We start from the raw sequence: 18,824 nt of genomic DNA on the forward strand, positions 1-18,824 counted from the left end.
CTTCTTGTATCAAAACTGCTCCCTCCCAGATTGCGACCACAAGCATCACAATAAACTCGAAGGGATTTTGCAAGTTTGACAAGGCCAAGAGTGGCCTTGTAGTCAATTTTTCTTTGAGAGTCTGAAAAGTGATAATCTCTATCGGTCCCCAAGTGCGAGAAACCCCTTTTTGAGTGAGTAAATGCAAAGGAGAAGCTATCTTTGCAAATTTTGGAATGAATCGCCGATAATAAGAGCACAAGCCCCAAAAGCTTCGAACTTCATGAACACTCTTTAAATCAGGCCAATCACGTATAGTCTCAATTTTGGCCGGGTCCATCTTAACCCCTTTTGCTGAAACGATGTGTCCCAAGAAGTGTATCTTAGGCAAGAAAAAAAATCGCTCTTTCGCATTTATAACCAATTTATGCTTCCGTAGGGCTTGAAAGACTTGCAACAGGTGGTGTCTGTGTTCTGCTTCATTCTTGGAGAAGATGATGTTGTCAAAGAAAGTGCCCACAAATGATCAGTACTCTCTGAAAATCCTATCCATCATTCGATTGAATGTCGCCGGAGCATTCGTAAGCCAAATGGCATAATTAAATATTTGTACAAACCAAAAGTTGTCCTTAAAGCTGTCTTGTAGACGTTCCCAAGAGCAATTCGGATTTGATGATATCCACTTATTAGATCAATTCTGCTAATATAAGAGGACCCTTGAAGTCTGTTGAGCATATCATCGATCCTTGGAATAGGGAATGTGTTCTTGATGGTGATTTTATTTAGAGCTCTAGAGTCAATGCACATTGTCACAAGACGGGCACCATGTGCCAATAGGAAAGAACAGACTGAATAGACTTTTAGCACTTCAATAACAATTGAACTGAGAGAGAGAGAGAGAGAGAGAGAGAGAGAGAGAGAGAGAGAGAGAGAGAGAGAGAGAGAGAGAGAGAGAGAGAGAGAGAGAGTGGCGAAATTTCACCCTAAAGGTATTGGCCCCAAACCTTGGCGCCCCTTTCGGTATTTTTTTATATTGCATCAACACAGTACAAGCCGGTACTCGAGACTCTACACCTTCTCTAGGAAGCATGCCAAAGAATGAGCCCTTAGCACATATTTAAAGGCCCTTGGCCTATGAAAAGCAATTTACATGAAAAGCCTTCAAACTCAAAAGCTTCTGGTCCAAAAGCAAAGCCAAAAAGCTGCTAGTGTAATTTACGAAAATCCGTACAGTCCTTCCACGTCAGCGTTGCGAGCATAAAAAGCGGAAATCGGTACAATTCTGCCACGTCAACAGCTAGAGGAATTTCAAAAATTTGCCACGTCATCAGTTTTTGGCTCTTTGTGGTTCCTTTATTTTAATCCTTCATCGGACGGGTCCCCATAAGTTGGTAGGACTTCTTCTTCTACTACTTGTTCTGCTCAGGGTTTAGGCCCCGCGGCCGGCATCTGTAAGTTGGCTCCATTCTTCAAGGCTTTGACACCACGTCAGCAGTTTGTGACACATTTTCCAAGGTCCATCTTTCTTTAGTACTAGCAACACCAGTGAACAGAAAGGTGAAGTGCTAGGTTGGATCATACCCTTTTCAAGAAGTTCTTTTACTTGGTTCATTATTTCTTCATTTTGGGCTCGGCTAACTCGGTAAGGTGGTCGGTTTGGTGGTGTACTATCGAGAATCAAATCAATCGTGTGATCCTGAAGACGAGAAGGTGGTAACTCGCTTGGAAGGCCTTCAGAGAAATAGTCAGTCTGTGCGTGTAGAAATTCTCGTCATTTTTTTTCCTAATCAGATATATTTGACCTTTTCTCATCATTCAGTTCCTTCAAGAAGATTGAGTAAACAAAAAAACCGGATTTCATTAATTTGGAAATGGTTGAAGCCAATACAAGTGGGATGGACTCGCCCTTCAACGTTACATCAAGTACAATCTCTCTGCCCTCATTCTTCAAAGTCGCTTTCCTAGCCCTATAATCGACCACGTCACTGTTCTTGTGGATCCAAGGGATTCCTAGGAGGACGTCACACCCTTCTAAAGGCATGATGATAAAGTCCTCGTGCCCTAAATACCTTTGACAATGCAAACGAAGTTTGCCAATGATAGGTGTAATGGCAACATCTCGTCCGGGTGCCGCTAGAACGTCTCCCTGTGGCCTCATTTGCTTGGGCATAATTCCATGTCGAGCTACCAATTTTGGTGAAATAAAGTTGGCCTTGGCTCCTCCATCAAAGAAGATGAAGGCTTCTTCATCTAGTACTTTGCCCCATGCGTAGCAAAGTTTAGTGCTTCCATCTGATCTGGGTCGGTCCCCACACAATCTGGTACCAATCCTGCTTTCGTCTTTTCTTTTCTTCCGCGTTCTTCGGCTGTTGTGGATCTCTCTGGCCTATCTTCTGATTGTCCATTGGGTCCCTTTTTGGGGCCCCGTGTGGATATGTGTCCTTGTTTCTCACAATCAAAACACTTCCCCGCTTTGAGGTACTCGGATTTCTACTCTTCTGTTAGTCGGGGACGTGTATCCTTCTTTTTCGAGAAACTTCCCTTTTCTTCTGTTATCATTAGTCGAATTTTGTCCGGTCCGCGGTGTCAAAAGTCGATCACTTGGATAAGTCAGATTACCTGAATGCATAGCAAACCCTTGATTAGCATGTCCCATCAGGGGGGTTGTTTGGATTGGGACTTCTGTAGTAAGTAGTAATCATGGCCTATTTGGGAAGTCTACAGCAAAATCGCTCGATTTGCTGCTTAAAGGTGATCTTTTTAAAAGAAGAGGCAGGTAGAAAAGCATCCTAAAATCTCTCGCAATAAATGTCCAAAGTATCTCCCTTGGTCATCCGAAGGTGATTCCAGGCAGTAATCACATCACGTTCGTACTCCTGAGTGAGCCACGAGGAAATAAAAAGTCGCTTGAACTTTAGCCACTTTGTCGGTGCTTCTTTTTGTAACAGAAGAGTGGACCACCATGTCCATGCATTTCCTTTCAGATGCTATGTTGCTCTTTTGATCTCGGTGTGCTTTGAGTAGCGCCATCCAATAAAAGCTATGTCAAAATGTTGAATAAAAGCGAGAGCCTTGTGAACACATCTCGAAAACCAGAAAGGTAGTGCTTGCCAACCCTCCTTGAATTCTTTAGTCTTCTTGCTCTTATGCTTGAGAAAGGCATATTGATTGACTCTATAAAAGTCCTTCCTCTTTGAATTAAACATTTGGTCATCAGATTCTGAACTCTTAGAAGAGGAGGAATCCTCTTGAGAACTGTTAAAATTTTTTCGAGATCTTCGGTGAGATTTGCTCTTCTTGGCCGCCTTCTTGTTCTTACATGTCTCTGGATCTTTCTTGCCTTCCTGCTCTTCCGGTCCTCATCACTTGATTCAGAGGAGCTATTTGAACTGTTAGAAGAGGATGAGGATGAATTGGAAACACCCTCATAACATACGCGCTTCTTTTGTTTTCGTGCATTTGCAAAAGAAGGCTGATGACCCAAGTAACCAGGGTAGTTTGCTTCCTTGCTGTGTCTCTTCGAATGTGTCGTGGTCCTCAATATTTGATTGACTCGCCGTTCTATGACATCATCGAGTTCATCTTTAGTGTACACTCCTACCCATTCCTCCAGCGATAGCCCCTCAACAAGCACCGTTCTTTGCCCATGATGGTGGATCACGAATTTTTGGATGTGCCCATTCAGTATATCTTGTATATAGACGAGACTCTAGACATCAACTTTCCACAAAATCCTCTTGCACACATAGTGATCATTCTTCCGAATACTCTGGAACGTGAAGTCATCATAATTCAAGATTACTTGACTCCAGAACACGAACCCGTCCCAGAACCTGCTCTTGCACCGGTTTGAGAGTTCCCTTTGTGATGTAACCATGCCTGAATTCTCAGGACGGAGGTGGTCATCTAGGTATATATAATGTCCACAACACAAGCCTTAGAAAGATGTTTTTATTGGCTAACACTACGAGCTGACATAGACAAATACTTCAAAGAATGTGTACCATGTCAAAAAGCTAAGTATGATCGCCATAAAACTCTTAGCCTACTTGAGCCCCTACCGGTACCTCGGGTACCTTGGGAAAGCTGCTGCGGATTTTATAAAGGATTTGCCACGAACTCTGAATGGAATTGATGCAATCTGGGCTATTCTAGACAGATTCAGTAAGCAAGCTCATTTCATTTCAGTAAGAAAGACCATCAAAGTTGATCACATGGTCAAGATCTTTCTGGCCTGGATTTTTAATCATATCATGGTATGCCCAAAACGATGATCAGTGATCGCGACCCACGAATGACTGGAAATTTCTCCCGAGCACTTTTTACAAACTTAGGAACTAAGCTGAATTTTTCTTCAACTTAGCATCCTCAGATAGATGGACAAACGGAAATCACAAACTCTACAGTCCTAGACATTCTGAAGTGCTATGTCTCAGATAACCAACGAGAATGGAAGAAGTATCTACCTGTCGCAGAATTTGCCTATAATAACACTGTACATTCCTTTACAGGAAAAGATCCTTTTGAGGTTATTTATAGCAAATTACATCTTCCCCCAATCTTTCTCACCAAGGATAAGATATTCGCAATTGATGAATTTGTTTGAGACCTGGATACTACCTACACGCAAGTGAAACACGCTGTCCTTAGATCTCAAGAAAAAGATAAGAAAAAGCAGCAGATCGTGATCGTCGGGATCTCAAGCTAGCTGAAGAACAGTTCTCAAGTTTGATAATGCGTGACTTAAGAAACAGGCCAATCTAAAAGGGAAAGTTTTATAACTATAGAACTTTCCAACAGATATTATGGCCCGTTTAAGAATACAAAATAGATAAATGACGTTGCATTTAGATTGGATCTTCTAGAGACTTGGAAAACCTATAATGCTTTTCACATGAGCCTTCAACGACCTTTTTTTGGCGAACCACTTGCAGAACCAGGTACAAAAGATCCCATTGAGGTAGATGAAATTGGAGAAATACTTCTTCTAGAACATATTATATACCATTAGGAGCAACAACTAAAGTTTGGAACGACTCATTGTAAGTACTTAGTAAAGCTTAAGAATTATTCCCCTTTAGATGCTGAGTGGACGACATAATGAGAATTGCAAGATTTCTCAGACATCCTGCAATAGTATCATGAAGCCCTACGGTTGAAGACAACTGTTTAGAAGCCAGAGGGATGCAATATTTTTAGCTAGGGCTACAAATATTGTCCCCACAAAATGAATTTATAAATTTATTGGTACTACCAATTAATAATTTAAATGAACGGGTAAATTTTCCTGTGCAATGTGACTTTTGGAAATTTAATCATGTTCGGAAAGTATGTAAGTAGAACAATAGCTGGACGCAGTGCAGAATAATTTAGAACAAGCATATGAATAAGATGGTGTCCCCAGTTCGCTCAAAAAAACTATAATTTAATACTTTTGCGAAGGCCGCCCAAGAAAGTGCCCGGCCAGACACAGTGGAAATACGGCCCGGCAGGAACCTGCAGACTTGAGTTGGGAGAGACATGCATCAACCGAGTTACTAATGCTCCAGATTGACCAGAAACCGGGGTTTAATGCCCGTTTTTAAGTATAAAGTTTAAAAATCTTTTATACTCAGTGGCCGGCCAATCTGAAAGGGGCCTAATTTAATAAACATTAACGTATAGCGTGAGAAAACTACAGAACCAGCGTACAAGTTTTTGCTCTCTCTCTCTCTCTCTCTCTCTCTCTCTCTCTCTCTCTCTCTCTCTCTCTCTCGCTCGTATGGAGTGCCAGATGGCAAAACTCCCCCGCACGGCGGCAAGAAGGGGTAGCGCTACAAGTTCTGGGTGCTCTGGAGCAGTTTCCACACACGCACAAAGCCTTCTCTCGGTCTCAGTTCAGTCCACTTTCTTTCTCCTCACAATCTCTGGCTGTAGCGTCCATGAAGGCCGTGAATAGGTTGCGAAGCACGGGGCCCGTAGGAGCTTGTATGCGTTGCGTGTGGGAAATAGCTGCACTCAGACAAGCGCTGTACCGGCTGCCCATGAAAATTTCAGCACTCTGACGCATTCTAAAAGTAGATTTCAACCAAGGAGAATTCTTCTCGGCATCCCCTACGTGAGGTGATATCAGGAGCTGTCCTCGGCTACAGATACGATGAGTTTAAGCCGATAGGCTTATGAATCTATGCATTTTTATGCATCAAAAAAGTGTTTGGGACATGAACAATGAATATTGTTTCGGGTTCTCAACTTCTTTTTTTGGGGGGGGGGGGGGGGGGGGGGGGCATCTTCTGGTCTCTAGTGCTAGTGCCGTTGTTTTGCATCACTTTTCCAATTTATTATTTCGTGTAGAACTCCTATGTGAAATATAGTAAATGAACTTTAAATATTAAGAGCATGCTCCGTATCTATGACAGATACATCCAGTTAGTTAGGTCTATTGGGGAGAAGAGGGAGAGAGAAGCTGAGCAAAGGAGAAAAAGGCGACAGAGGCAGACAGAGATTCATCGAGTTAGTTAGGTCTATTGGCGCAGGGAATCCTTCGCAGAGTCCACCTTTGTAGGCTTTATCTTCTTTTGTAGATCTATCACCTATTACTTTTGAATCCCATAGGGCTCGTAGGAAAATTTGCTTCACCTGCATGTCTTTATGATAGAGATGATATTCTTCAAGGTGTGCTCATGACATAGTATGAGGACATGATGTAAATGGATATGTTAGGAGATATGAGAGAATGAGAATCATGAAATAGTCTTGGTCTTTTTGTACATTGTATGATCTTTTTGGGATCTTTTTGTGATAATCGGAACTTTGTACGCTTATCTTGAGATGCTTATTTTAATAAGAAGATTCTCTCTTGGTGTGTGTGTGTGTGTGTGTGTGTGAGTGAGAGAGAGAGAGAGAGAGAGAGAGAGAGAGAGAGAGAGAGAGAGAGAGAGAGAGAGAGAGAGAGAGAGTGTTGCTGTTGCAGGTTCCTCTTAACAACATGTTTGGCTATTCAACAGCCCTACGGTCAATGACACAGGTACTGTCTTTTGTTTAATTGTTTTTTTGGTAATGCATTTTTCCGTGTGAAGAGAATTGAAGTGGAGTTGAACTCCCAAGCTTGTGGCTCATACTCACCCAAGAACTTGAAAAACTTGTGCATGTTCTTTTAAAAACTTGCAAGAAGAACATGCACAATCTGCTTTCCAGGAACCTGAGAATACTTAGTCATTACGACATTGATATTGCTTGATCAAAGCGATTGGTTGAAGGGTTTCTCTAGTTTTGTGACCGGTAATGTATAAGGAGAAGGTTTCATTTAGAGTCTGTTTTGCAAGCCCTAGCTGGGACATATACACTGTAATGCTAGTTTCTGTAAACATTGGCATCTACAACCTAGATGTCTATGGTGCTTTAGGGATTTTATTTTTCTTTTTTCTAGTTTTCTCTAGCTTGTCGCGTCTTGAGCGTGTGCTTTTCCATGCGATTTGTGTGTGGAAAATTTGTTTGCGTTAATTAGTGGTTTTACCACAGTGATTTTTTGCTCAGGATTCGACATAATGGTAGCCCATCTCAAAAGTTTCTTCTGTAGAGTGCCTTAAAATGGTTTTATATGTTTACCAATTTAGGCTATTGGGTGATGTGCAGGGTAAAGGAGAGTTTACCATGGAATACTTGCAGCATGCTCCAGTGTCAAAGGACATACAACAGAAGTTAATATCAGAACTAAAGAAAACGAGGGATTAAAGTCGGCGAGCGTATGGCAAGATTTTTGTTCGTGCCTTGCTTTTTCACGGAGAGAAGTTTATTGTTCATTATGCCCACCCCTTCATTCATGATGAGCTAGCTCATTGCTTCAATTTTTTTTGTTGTCAGCGGTGAATGTGGTGGTTTGTAGCAGCATCTATGCTAGTGTAGTACATGTGAAGTCTAGCCATTATTTAACAGAGACTAATAAAACTGCCCTTTATTTGTCATCACCCTCGAGGGCTATTATCTTGTTTAGTACGCTCAAAATGGGATATAAGTCCCTGATTCGTCTGTGGCTTCTTGCCACGGTAATATAGACAAGATGCAAACCATGGCTTTTATAATGTTAACGCGAGAGAAGCACAAAATGGTTCCAGTTTGTGCGTTAAAAGTTGAGGTTACCGCTTGTGGCGACCTGCTTTTTTTGTGATGGACTTCTTCTGGTCTGGCTTTGCTCTTTATTTCATGATTGTAAAGCTTGTGGTGCTGGATATGGACTCGTTGTGTAAGATGTCTTCGACATCACATGTAAGTGCAAGGGCACGAGCAAGGTTGTTTAGCTCTATCGTCGATTGGTATAAACCATCAAACCTTGCTTTTGCTTGTTCTGGTGCTATTTATTTATGTCCAAGGTTCGAAGGTTATGCCAAATTTTTTAATTTGCTTCAGAGCAAGGAATTTGTGTTTCTATGAAGTGAACAGATTATCTTTCACTTCATAAACCATGCATCAGGATTTAATTATAGAATAAGAACGAATGGGCTTACAACCTTAAGTAACACCAAATACAGTACAATTTGGGGCTAAAAAGGGAATGAGATGATAAAGGTTGTTATTGTTGTGTATCCTTTCTACGCCCAAATATCACTAACCAGGCCAAATTCTCGGAACCCGTGAAATTTACAAAATTTCCTCATTCGATTCAGAAAACTAGGATTTACACCTTGGGGGATTCTCTCTATAGAGAAGACAATTGAGGAGTCTAAACACCTATTTACACCTATTTGCAATTGAGGAGTCTAAACACCTATTTACAAGTAGTAAACATTGATAATAAGAGCTGTTGAGTGATTTATGTTACAAGACAATTTATATCATAGCTTCATGTCAGTCGTTCTCTTTGTAGTATCTTCGGTGCTTGATGGAAGAAAAGTAACCAAGGATTCCCAATTATTGGTTCATAATTTGTATGATTGAAGAATGAACTTATGAACCTGTTACAAGATGTAGAAGTCAGCTTGCACCTGTGACAAAAGGCCAAATCTTGGTTAGTTCGAGTTTACATGTGATTTGGATGTAACCAAAAGCGGTCACCTTAATTGTCAACTACTGGGTAACTATCTAGGGTGCACCACGTGTGCGTATTTAATTAGTGGATGTCTTATATTGATGTGACATGGTCTGTTCAATTTTGAGAAGTGATGAGATATCTCTTACCAATAGAGAAATTTCATTTCAAGCTGCATTATAGCAGGCCTATGCCATATGGTACCGGTTGATTTGAGTGTGACATAATGTGATGCTCTGCTTAGCAAATGTATTACTATCCAAATTCTATTCATTTATAGAACTTTTGAAGGTAAGCGTCGTTACAACACACTTATTCGTCGTTGGGGCAAGCCTCCTTGATGCAATTCTAGGAAATTGTTTCATCAACATTCTGGTAAGGAGCGGCATCGACAAGATCTGCAACACCATGAACATTAAATTTCAACCTGTTTCCATTGGAGTAGAAATAGGTTTGCAGTCCTCAAGTCCAAACTTACATCGTAACATTTCTATGTATCTTGCTTGACAAAGAGCAGTAGCTCCATCACACTGCTTATACTGTATGCTCAAGTAATGGTGCAAAAGCGCCAAGAGTTTTATCTTAAAAGTTGCATTTAATTCAACCTCGAATTCATCAATGTGTTTCTCATTTAGACAAGTAGACACTAAATTATATATATACAAAACGACGACGAGAAATACGGTTTGACATACAAAGTGCTGAGTTGGAGTGTTATGAAATTCTTTTATCCAAATGATTGCCAACTTTCTTATACCAAGCACAAGGAGAGTACTTCAACCCATAGAAAGGTTTCTTACATTTGTGCACTATATTTTCTAGTCCTTTCTTGACAAAACCACGATGCAACGTTACATATACTTCGTCAAATATATCACCATTCAAGAAAGCGGGAGCAATGTCTAATTGCTATACATTGCATCCAAAATGAGTTGCTAATGCACATAAAAAGCGATTAGTAGTGATACGATAAGTGGGAGCAAAAGTCTCTTAATTGTCAATGCCTTTCTACGGTGCATAACTTGTGGTAACAAGCTTAGCCTTGTAGCAATGAATCTCACCCTCCTACTCTTAAATTTCAACTTGTAAACCCACTTTGTATCGATGGCCTTTCTGCCAGTAAGCAAATCACATAAAGTCCATGTAACATTTAATGCACTAGCAACTTGTGTGTAGCGGAAATTGATAACATAGTGAGCATTTCATTAAGAACAAGTTCCTAATGAGCATAGATAGAGTACTTAATTTGAGAAAGCAACATAGGAATTTACACCTAGCTAATTTGGGGAGAGAAATAGAACAATCGACAACAGTTGAGTACCGAATTTACAAGGAGCCGGTCCCCCCTCCATAAGGGCTTTGTATTATAGCTTCTCCCATCAAAGGAGATTTTGTACAATACGATATTTGTGTTCCTTGATAAAACTAGGTGGTGCAATGAAGATGGAAGCTTCATGCACCAAATTATGCCTGAAAAACACACCTAGTGTCCCTAGGCTCAGTCCCAAGACCTCATACACCTTCAAGAATGGTGAGAGCTATTGGGGAATGAGGATAGATTGAGAGGAAGAAGAGGTATCTTACAAGAAAGAGGTATTCTCCTCGCATAATCACTCTAATAGCATAGCTTAGCTTAGTAATTAGTATGGTAGAGGAGATGAGCATGCCATTGAAGCTTGGCTCTTGGTGGGATTTTCATTCCATAGCCAAGAGTTGTCGGTGTAGGCCTCCACTTCTCAATGCTCGGAGAAGGAGATGGAGTTCTTGCTCAACACACAACATCTGTGTGTGTGTGTGTGTGTGTGTGTGTGTGTGTGTGTGTGTGTGTAGCAAAGTGTGTAAGTATAAAAATGCCAAGCTCTTTCTCTCTCTCTCTCTCTCTCTCTCTCTCTCTCTCTCTCTCTCTCTCTCTCTCTCAGTCGACCCCTCTTGATTTTTGCTCATGCTGGCCTCTCATTGGCTCCTACAAAGCTTAGCCAATCACAAATTAGAAGCATAATTGATAGCGTTGTGACATGTGTTCCCCTTTCCCTTTTTGTGAGAGCTTTAGGTAAATAAATAATTCAACTAAACTCTCATTGGACCTCTTAGTTTTCTAGCCAATAGGAATCAGCCAAGCCATTGGGCTATTGAATGCTCATTGGACCTCTTGGTAGACTGTCCAATAATCTTCGAGGGAGCTTAATTTCTATTGGTTCTTTTATCAAGCATTTTTTAATTGATAAGACTAATTTTACTCTAGCCTAATCTCATTGGTCCACCTCTATGGCCATCCGATAAGATTGGAGGGGAAGTTGGGGGCAACTGGCCTAGGAGCCTGACATGTGTCTAGTTTTCTCTTTGTGTAAAGGGGAAGCCTTGGAGTGTGTGTGTGTTTCTCTCTCATCCACTACTCTCATGGATCGCCCCCTCCTTGATAGGGATGTGGGAAGACTTTTTAGTCTTTCCATGATCATCCAATTTTTCCCTACATTGGCCTTTGGACAATCGAATAAAAAATTAGGAACCTTAGCCTATGGAATTCATAATGGAGCTGAACCTTAGTTCTTTTAAGCCCCATTGAAGCACATTGCTCTTTTGCAGATTGTCCCCCTTTGGATCCCTATTTTCCCTCTTCTGGATCCCTGTAGAGACCGGTCTGGCAGCCTTACCAATATTCTAGCTTTTACTCCCCTGGTACTTCCCCATAGTGAATAATCAATTTAACATGAGAAAATCATTTTGGAGTTTTAGATATTAGTTTTTATGACATTAACTCTCTCTTGAAATCATAGTCGTCCTCGACAATGAGGTAGAGAAGATAAAGCCTAGTCATTAGTCCATTTACTAGCGGGTAGAGGATCGCTGTTTTACCCTACGACACCGTTCTAAAATGGATGACTAGTCCATTTGGTGCTTGAGAGCCTTAGCTTCCACAAGAATGTGTGCACATTAGTCCGTATCAATCTTGTAGAGTGACAAGCTCTACTTGGTGTTCGGGAGACGTCGTCTCCACAAACATGATCCTAAGCATGCATACTCATTAACATGTGTGCACAATAAAGAAAAAGAGAGTCTTATAAGACAAAAAAGTTTTGTTCATTTATACATATTTACATTTGCTTACTCTAGGGAGTCATTGTAAGCATTGACAAGGTTTAGCTTATCTTTTAGTTGTATGCCTTGCATCCATCTAGCATCTTCAAAAGGATTATTTTTAAACTTGATTAGATGTCATCGGATAGTCTTACCACCTCGTAATACCTTGTCTTTGTGTCAGAGAATAGACTCGGGTTGCAACACCTCTTCTTGGTCCTCGATCTTCGGTGGGTCTTCAATGATTGCTTCTTGAGGTGGATCTTCTTTTTAAGCTCACCTCTTCTTGGTCCTGGATCTCCGATGGGTCTTCAATGATTGCTTCTGGAGGTGGCTCTCCTTTGTAAGGCTTTAATAGGCTCACGTGGAAAGCATTGTGCATGAGCCAATGGTTGGGCAACTTGAGTTGATAGGTCATCTCATTGATTGGTCTAAGAATCTGAAAGGGACCATAGTACCTTTTTGCTAACTTAGCATAGTACTTTTGGTGTCCTATAAGATTCTTGCCCGTTGTGTGCCTTAATCGAGCCTTGGGAAACTTGAGCAAGACCCAATCATTTTGTTTAAAGGCTAGGGATCTTCTGTGCCTATCAACAATAGCCTTTTGCCTTTGCTGTGAGATGGATATAGCATCCTTAATCTTTTGAAAGATTCTTGCAGGTTTTAGCTATATCCATCTGTAGTGAAGATCTTCCCATGTACCTTGAGTAGCAGGGGACTTTTTGATCTTCCCTCTATCACCTCAAAAGCTGCTTTTCCCATGGAAGTATGTACAGTGTATTGTAAGCATACTCCACTAAGGGTAAGTACTTCTCCCATTGGGACTTTTGATCTACTTCTGTGACATAAATTTTAGTAGATCAAGAATTGTTAGGTTAGCTATTTCACTTTGGCCATTCATTTGGGAATGATAGGCCGAAGAGAAATATAGCCTTATACCTAAATTCTCAAAGAGACTCTTCCAGAAATTATTGGTCATTCTAGGATCTCTATACGACACTATAGACATACACTATAGCAATGGTATTTGAAGATTTGTGATATAAAGAGGGTTGCCATTTGATGGGTTTTAATAGTCTTTTTTGATAGGTATGAAATGTGCTTGTTTGCTAAACCTGTTGACTATCATCCATATTCCTTTATTCCCATGGATAGACTTGGGAAATCCAAAGATAAAATCCATGGATATGCTCTCCCATGGTGAATTAGGGATTGGCAAAGAGGTTGAAGCAATCTAGATTGCTTCCCTCTATCAAATTTCGTCTTTGCCATACCACACATTTTGAAACATACTCTTGTATGTTTGCTTTCATGGCAGGCCAATAGAAATATGTTTCTATCCCTTTTAGGGTAGACTGAATCCCTCTATGCCCCGCATAAGGAGGAGCATGAGATTCATACATTAATTTCTCGGTAGTGAGTTAGTAACACATAGTCTATTGCCAAAGAGAAAATAACCATCTTGTAGGGTAAATGGTTCTTCCTTCTTCCATAGTGCAAGGGCTGAAAGCACATCTCTAAAATCCGGATGGATAGCGTACTCATCTATCATAGAAGATAGGTCATTGTGAGTTGCTATGGATACCGCATTCACTCTCGGCCATCTTGAGAGTGCATCGACTACTTGATTATGCTTGCCAGCAATGTGAGCAATATGAAAATGAAATTGCGAAAGGAGCTTGGTTTGCGTCATGAAGTACTTAAGGCTTTGGTGATCCGTTCGCAGAATGAAAGGAGTCCCCAGTAGATAGTGCTTCCAAGAATCTAGAGCATATAGAACTGCTAAGATTTCCTTCTCATATATGCCTAGAGCTTGCTCAATAGGGTCAATCCTTCGACTTTCATAGGCTATGGCATACCACAATTTGTGAGAAATTTTCTATGAAGCGTCTATAGTATGCACACATACCTATAAAGCTTCTTAGTTCATGCAGATTCCTTGGATTAGGCCATCCTTTTATTACCTCTAGCTTTAATAGATCCATTTAGATGCCATCTTGAGAGATAATGTGACTTTAATACTGAATCTCTTGTAAGAAAAATTCACTTTTCTTTTGATTAATATAAACTTTATTCTCTCGTAAAACTTGAAATTTTACTTGGAGGTGTTGTTTGTGTTCGTCTAATGAATTAGAGTAGATGATTATATCATGAAGGAACTAGTAAAGGTTCGGTGAGGCTTTAATAGCTTCTCCATCAAGCGGTTAAATGTGGCTGGTGCATTGGTCAAGCCAAAAGGCATGACAATGTACTCGTAAAGATCAAACTTAGTGCAAAATGTGGTCTTTACAATGTCCTGATCAACTATCCTTATTTGATGGTAGCCACTTTTTAGGTCAATTCTAGTGAAGTAGGTCGACCCTTGTAGCTTATCAAATAGGTCTTCTACTTGTGGAACTGGAAACCAATTCTTGATAGTGATTCCATTTAGTGCTCTATAGTCAACACACATACGATATGTGCTGTCTTTTTTTTGCACGAGTAACACTGGTGAACAAAAAGGAGATGAGCTAGGGCTAACCATGCCTTTCTCAAGTAACTCAGGCACTTTCCGCATAATTTCCTCTTGTTGAGCTTGGGAAAATCTATGAGGAGGTTTATTAGGTGGTGAACTTCCTGGAAGAAGTTCAATTGCATGGTCGTCATTACCTCGTTTGGGAGGTAGTTCACGAGGGATATCGTCAATAGAAACATCTTGGAATCCCTTGAGGAAATTGGATAACTCTAATTCCTTTCGATTGTTTATATTTTCTTTTGCTAAAGCATTAGGAGAATCTGTAACAAAAATCACGTACACGGAAATAGAGCTCTTTATTGACTTATTGAAAGATTGCTTATGACAAGAGGTATGGTACTACCCAACTCCTTAGCATCTACGTACATAACTTTTTTCCTTAACCTAAAGTAGATTTTCCTTTCATGGAATTTAACATTGGTAGCCATGCGATAAAACCATGGTGCCCCTAGGATTACATCCTCGTGCTTGAGAGGAGAGATAAATAAATATTCCTTGTCCAGATAGCTTTGGACATGGAACCTCAATTTCCCAATTAAGGGAGTGATTGAGGCTTCTTGCCCCTTGAAGGAACCATTGGCAGGTAGGACATCTCCCAATCTCATAGGCTTGGATGCCTAGCTTGGTGGCCAACTCTTTCCCATGGCATAGAGGAGATCCTTTGTGATGAGCATCCTCTTCTTGAATTCCAACCAAGGTAGCTCTAGGAGGCTCATTATTTGTATTCTTGTGGAGGCAAGTACAATAGGAATTAGACAAGCCATTGGGCTGCTAAATGCTCATTGGACCCCTTGGTAGACTATCCAATAATCTTCGAGGGAGCTTAATTTCTATTGGTTCTTTTATCACGAATTTTTAAATTGATTAGACTAATTTTACTCTAGCCTAATTCTCATTGGTCCACCTCTATGGCCATCCGATAGGATTGGAGGGGAAGTTGGGGGCAACAGGCCTAGGAGCCTGACATGTGTCTAGTATTCCCTTTGTGTACAGGGGAAGCCTTGGAGTGTGTGTGTGTGTGTTTCTCTCTCATCCCCTACTCTCATGGCTCGCCCCCTCCTTGATAGGGATGTGGGAAGACTTTTTAGTCTTCCCATGACCATCCAATTTTTCCCTACATTGGCCTTTGGACAATTGCATAAAAAATTAGGAACCGTAGACTATGGAAGTCTTAATGGAGTTGAACCTTAGGTCTTTTAAACCCCATTGAAGCACATTGCTCTTTTGCAGACTGTCCCCCTTTGGATCTCTATTTTCCCTCCTTTGGATCCCTACAGAGACCCGTCTGGCAGCCTCACCAATATTCTAGCTTTTACTCCCCTTGTACTTCCTTATAATAAATGATCAATTTAACACGAGAAAATAATTTTGGAGTTATAGATATTAGTTTTTATGACAGTCCGTGTGTCATTCTCTATAAGCCATCATATGTGATTGCATGGCAACTATCCAGTTTTTTGAATTTTGTGCTTCATCAAAAGAAAGAGATTCCTCTTCATCACACAAACTAGAAACAACCAAATCATAACAATCTAATTCATATGATGCATGGCAAGAACCGGAGTGAGTCCGACTAAACATAAGTGCATCCAGTTTATTATCATGCAAAGCATGCACCAACCATTTTGAGATACCCCTAGCCTCTTTATTCTCTGCCCTTTCCACACCACAAGATGTACATTTGCCTCATTAGAACTTACATTTAAGTTTCCACCACTTAAAAGAGGCTAACAAGGTGTCATAAATGTCTTGTGAGCATACATTACTATCTCTAGTTCATTTTAACAAAGATTGAAGGGAATCTTCCACAAATTCAACACCTTATGAAACTAAGACATGTTTTGTTTGTGGATGGTATGACCTATAATCTTTGCTTTGAGACCTATAATCAACAAAAACGCATAATTGTCACCTCTTGCGAGATTGAATATGAGCTTTTGACAAGAAGAAAACTACTACATCATATTTGGAAGACCATTTATGAGACATTTAAAAATGGTCCAGAATTGGGGGTACGACCATACATACCTAAGAAACATGGAAACAATAACTAGGATAAACCTAAAAGACCATAGTTATAATGATGTAACAAGAACACCCGTTCAGGAGTTTGATTCAGCACTAGCCAAATATGAACTTCGAGCATGGTTGGGACAATCCAAATAGATATCGATGTGCGGAGCTTTAGATTGTGGAAGCTTAAAGCGCGATGCGTGTATTTTAGAAAGGGTTTTGGATGACAAAGACTACATCCTAGAACCCTTTCTAGAATAAAAACTAGAGCAAGTTAGGATGAGAACACACAATATATGGTTAATTACCTAACAATGAGGACATTCCTTGAAAATGTCACATGATCCAAACAAAGAGCCATTGAGCTGGAAGCTCAAGACTTCATGTTAATTGAAAATCAACTCTACAAGAGAGGGAAGGATAACCAACTTAGGATATGTGAAACAACAAAAGACGAATATTTGCCTATCTTAGAGAAAGCACACACAGGAATTAGCGGAGGCCATTTGTCTGGGGATAAGACAACAAAGATTGTCTTAAATGTAGGAATATGGTGGCCTACATTGCACATGGATGTAGATGAATATGTTAAGCGATGTGATGATTTCCAGCGTACCAAGGTACCTATAAAAAGAGATGAGATTCCATTACAGTTGATGATGGGAGCAAGGGCATCTGCAAAGTGGGGTCTAGATTTTGTGGGACCAATCTCACCACCCGCTTACAAATCCCATGCCCAATATATCATCATCTCGCCACAGACTATCTCACAAAATGGACTGAAGCAAAAGCCACACAAAAGGCAGATGCCAGAACCACTGCACAGTTTCTATATGAAAATGTCTTTGTAAGATATGAATTACCCATAGGATTTGTCAGTGATAGAGGCACACATTTCATAAACAAAGTGATTGAAAATCTTCTTGATGAGTTCATGATTATTCATAAGAAGTCTACCCCATATCACCCACCTGGATAGGTTGAAGCTACCAATAAAACAATTTGCATAGTACTAACAAAAATTGTGATGGATTCATGAACAGATTGGGACCAAAAGTTACATTCTACTTTATGGGCATATAGTGTGGTCTATAAGACATCCATTGGAACAACACCTTACAATATGGTGTTTGGTCTTATGGGAATATAGAGTGACCTATAAGATATCCATTGGAACAACACCTTACAATATGGTGTTTGGTCTTAATACAATTATGCCAATTGAATTCTTAATATCAACTTTGAGAGTAGCTAAGAAATTAGAGTGGACAAGTCATGAATTTTCATCAAGAACAGATGATTTGGAAAAGCTAGATGAGCTACGCCTTCAAGCTGTAGCATCTATCTATACTAAAAAAAGATGCCAAAAATAGTTTTTTGACAAGCACGTGCAGTCCAAAGAATTCAAAACAGGGGACCATGTCTTGGTGTATACCCTGAAACAACATGCTAAAAAACTCAAAAAGCAAGGGATGGGAGCCTTTGTGATAAAAAAATTGTCACCAAGTGGGGGCGTCAAGTTTGCAACATAAGACGAAGAAAAGAAATGCTTAATTGGATTAGTAACTGTAGGCTCAAGAAGTATAATCTACCACTAACCCAAAAGATTCTACAACAAATTCACAGTGAAAAACAATGAACACAAGGAAAGCAATGGATCGTTGAAGAAGCACAAACAGAAGCTAAAGAATGAATGGCTAAACAAAGGCTTCTACGACAACAGCAACAACATGGGATACCATTGTGGATTAACGCTATTTCCATAGAAGAGTTTGAAGAAGATAGTGTGGATCCAGTAATCAAGGTCAAGGTTGTCAACAATCAGGTGGAAACTACCACTTTACTCTGTATAGGAGCCCAAGAAAATGTCATCTACCTCAGCTTGTATACTCAACTTGGTCAAGATGTAGAGCTTCAAAGGACATCACACGAGATGCAGAGCTATCACCAGATTAAAGCATTAGGGTTGGTAACCTTATTTGTTCAAATCAATCAATATTGATGGGAATGGAATCGTGCTAGCTAGGGTGGATGAAAGGGAAGCATTGTGCACACAAGTGAGTGTGTGTTGGCTAGATTATCAGTCAAGAAAATTAGGTTCCAAGATCAATTAACTTTGACTCATAAACATAATCTTGAGTTGTTGCTAAGCCATCACAAAATCACCATAAATAAGGGAGATGTAATGCAAAATATAATTGGTTTATTCATTCATGAAATGAGCTTTAAGTAGCTCTA

General features: G+C 40.2%; 1 protein-coding gene across 1 annotated transcript in view; it reads left to right on the top strand.

Annotated features, from left to right (window-relative positions):
- LOC147459490 (elongation factor G-1, mitochondrial-like) overlaps nt 1-8,125 on the top strand; it is an 82,856-nt gene extending 74,731 nt beyond the window's left edge. Inside the window, exons 19-20 of the mRNA XM_086510747.1 lie at nt 6,932-6,985; nt 7,594-8,125. Coding sequence (XP_086366873.1) covers nt 6,932-6,985; nt 7,594-7,692 — 153 coding nt within the window. The 3' untranslated portion in view covers nt 7,693-8,125. The remainder of the gene's footprint in view (nt 1-6,931; nt 6,986-7,593) is intronic.
- The last annotated feature ends 10,699 nt before the right edge of the window (nt 8,126-18,824 follow it).

This window comes from Adiantum capillus-veneris, chromosome 4 (assembly GCF_014529385.1).
Source record: "Adiantum capillus-veneris isolate H3 chromosome 4, ASM1452938v2, whole genome shotgun sequence".
NCBI lineage: Eukaryota > Viridiplantae > Streptophyta > Polypodiopsida > Polypodiales > Pteridaceae > Adiantum > Adiantum capillus-veneris.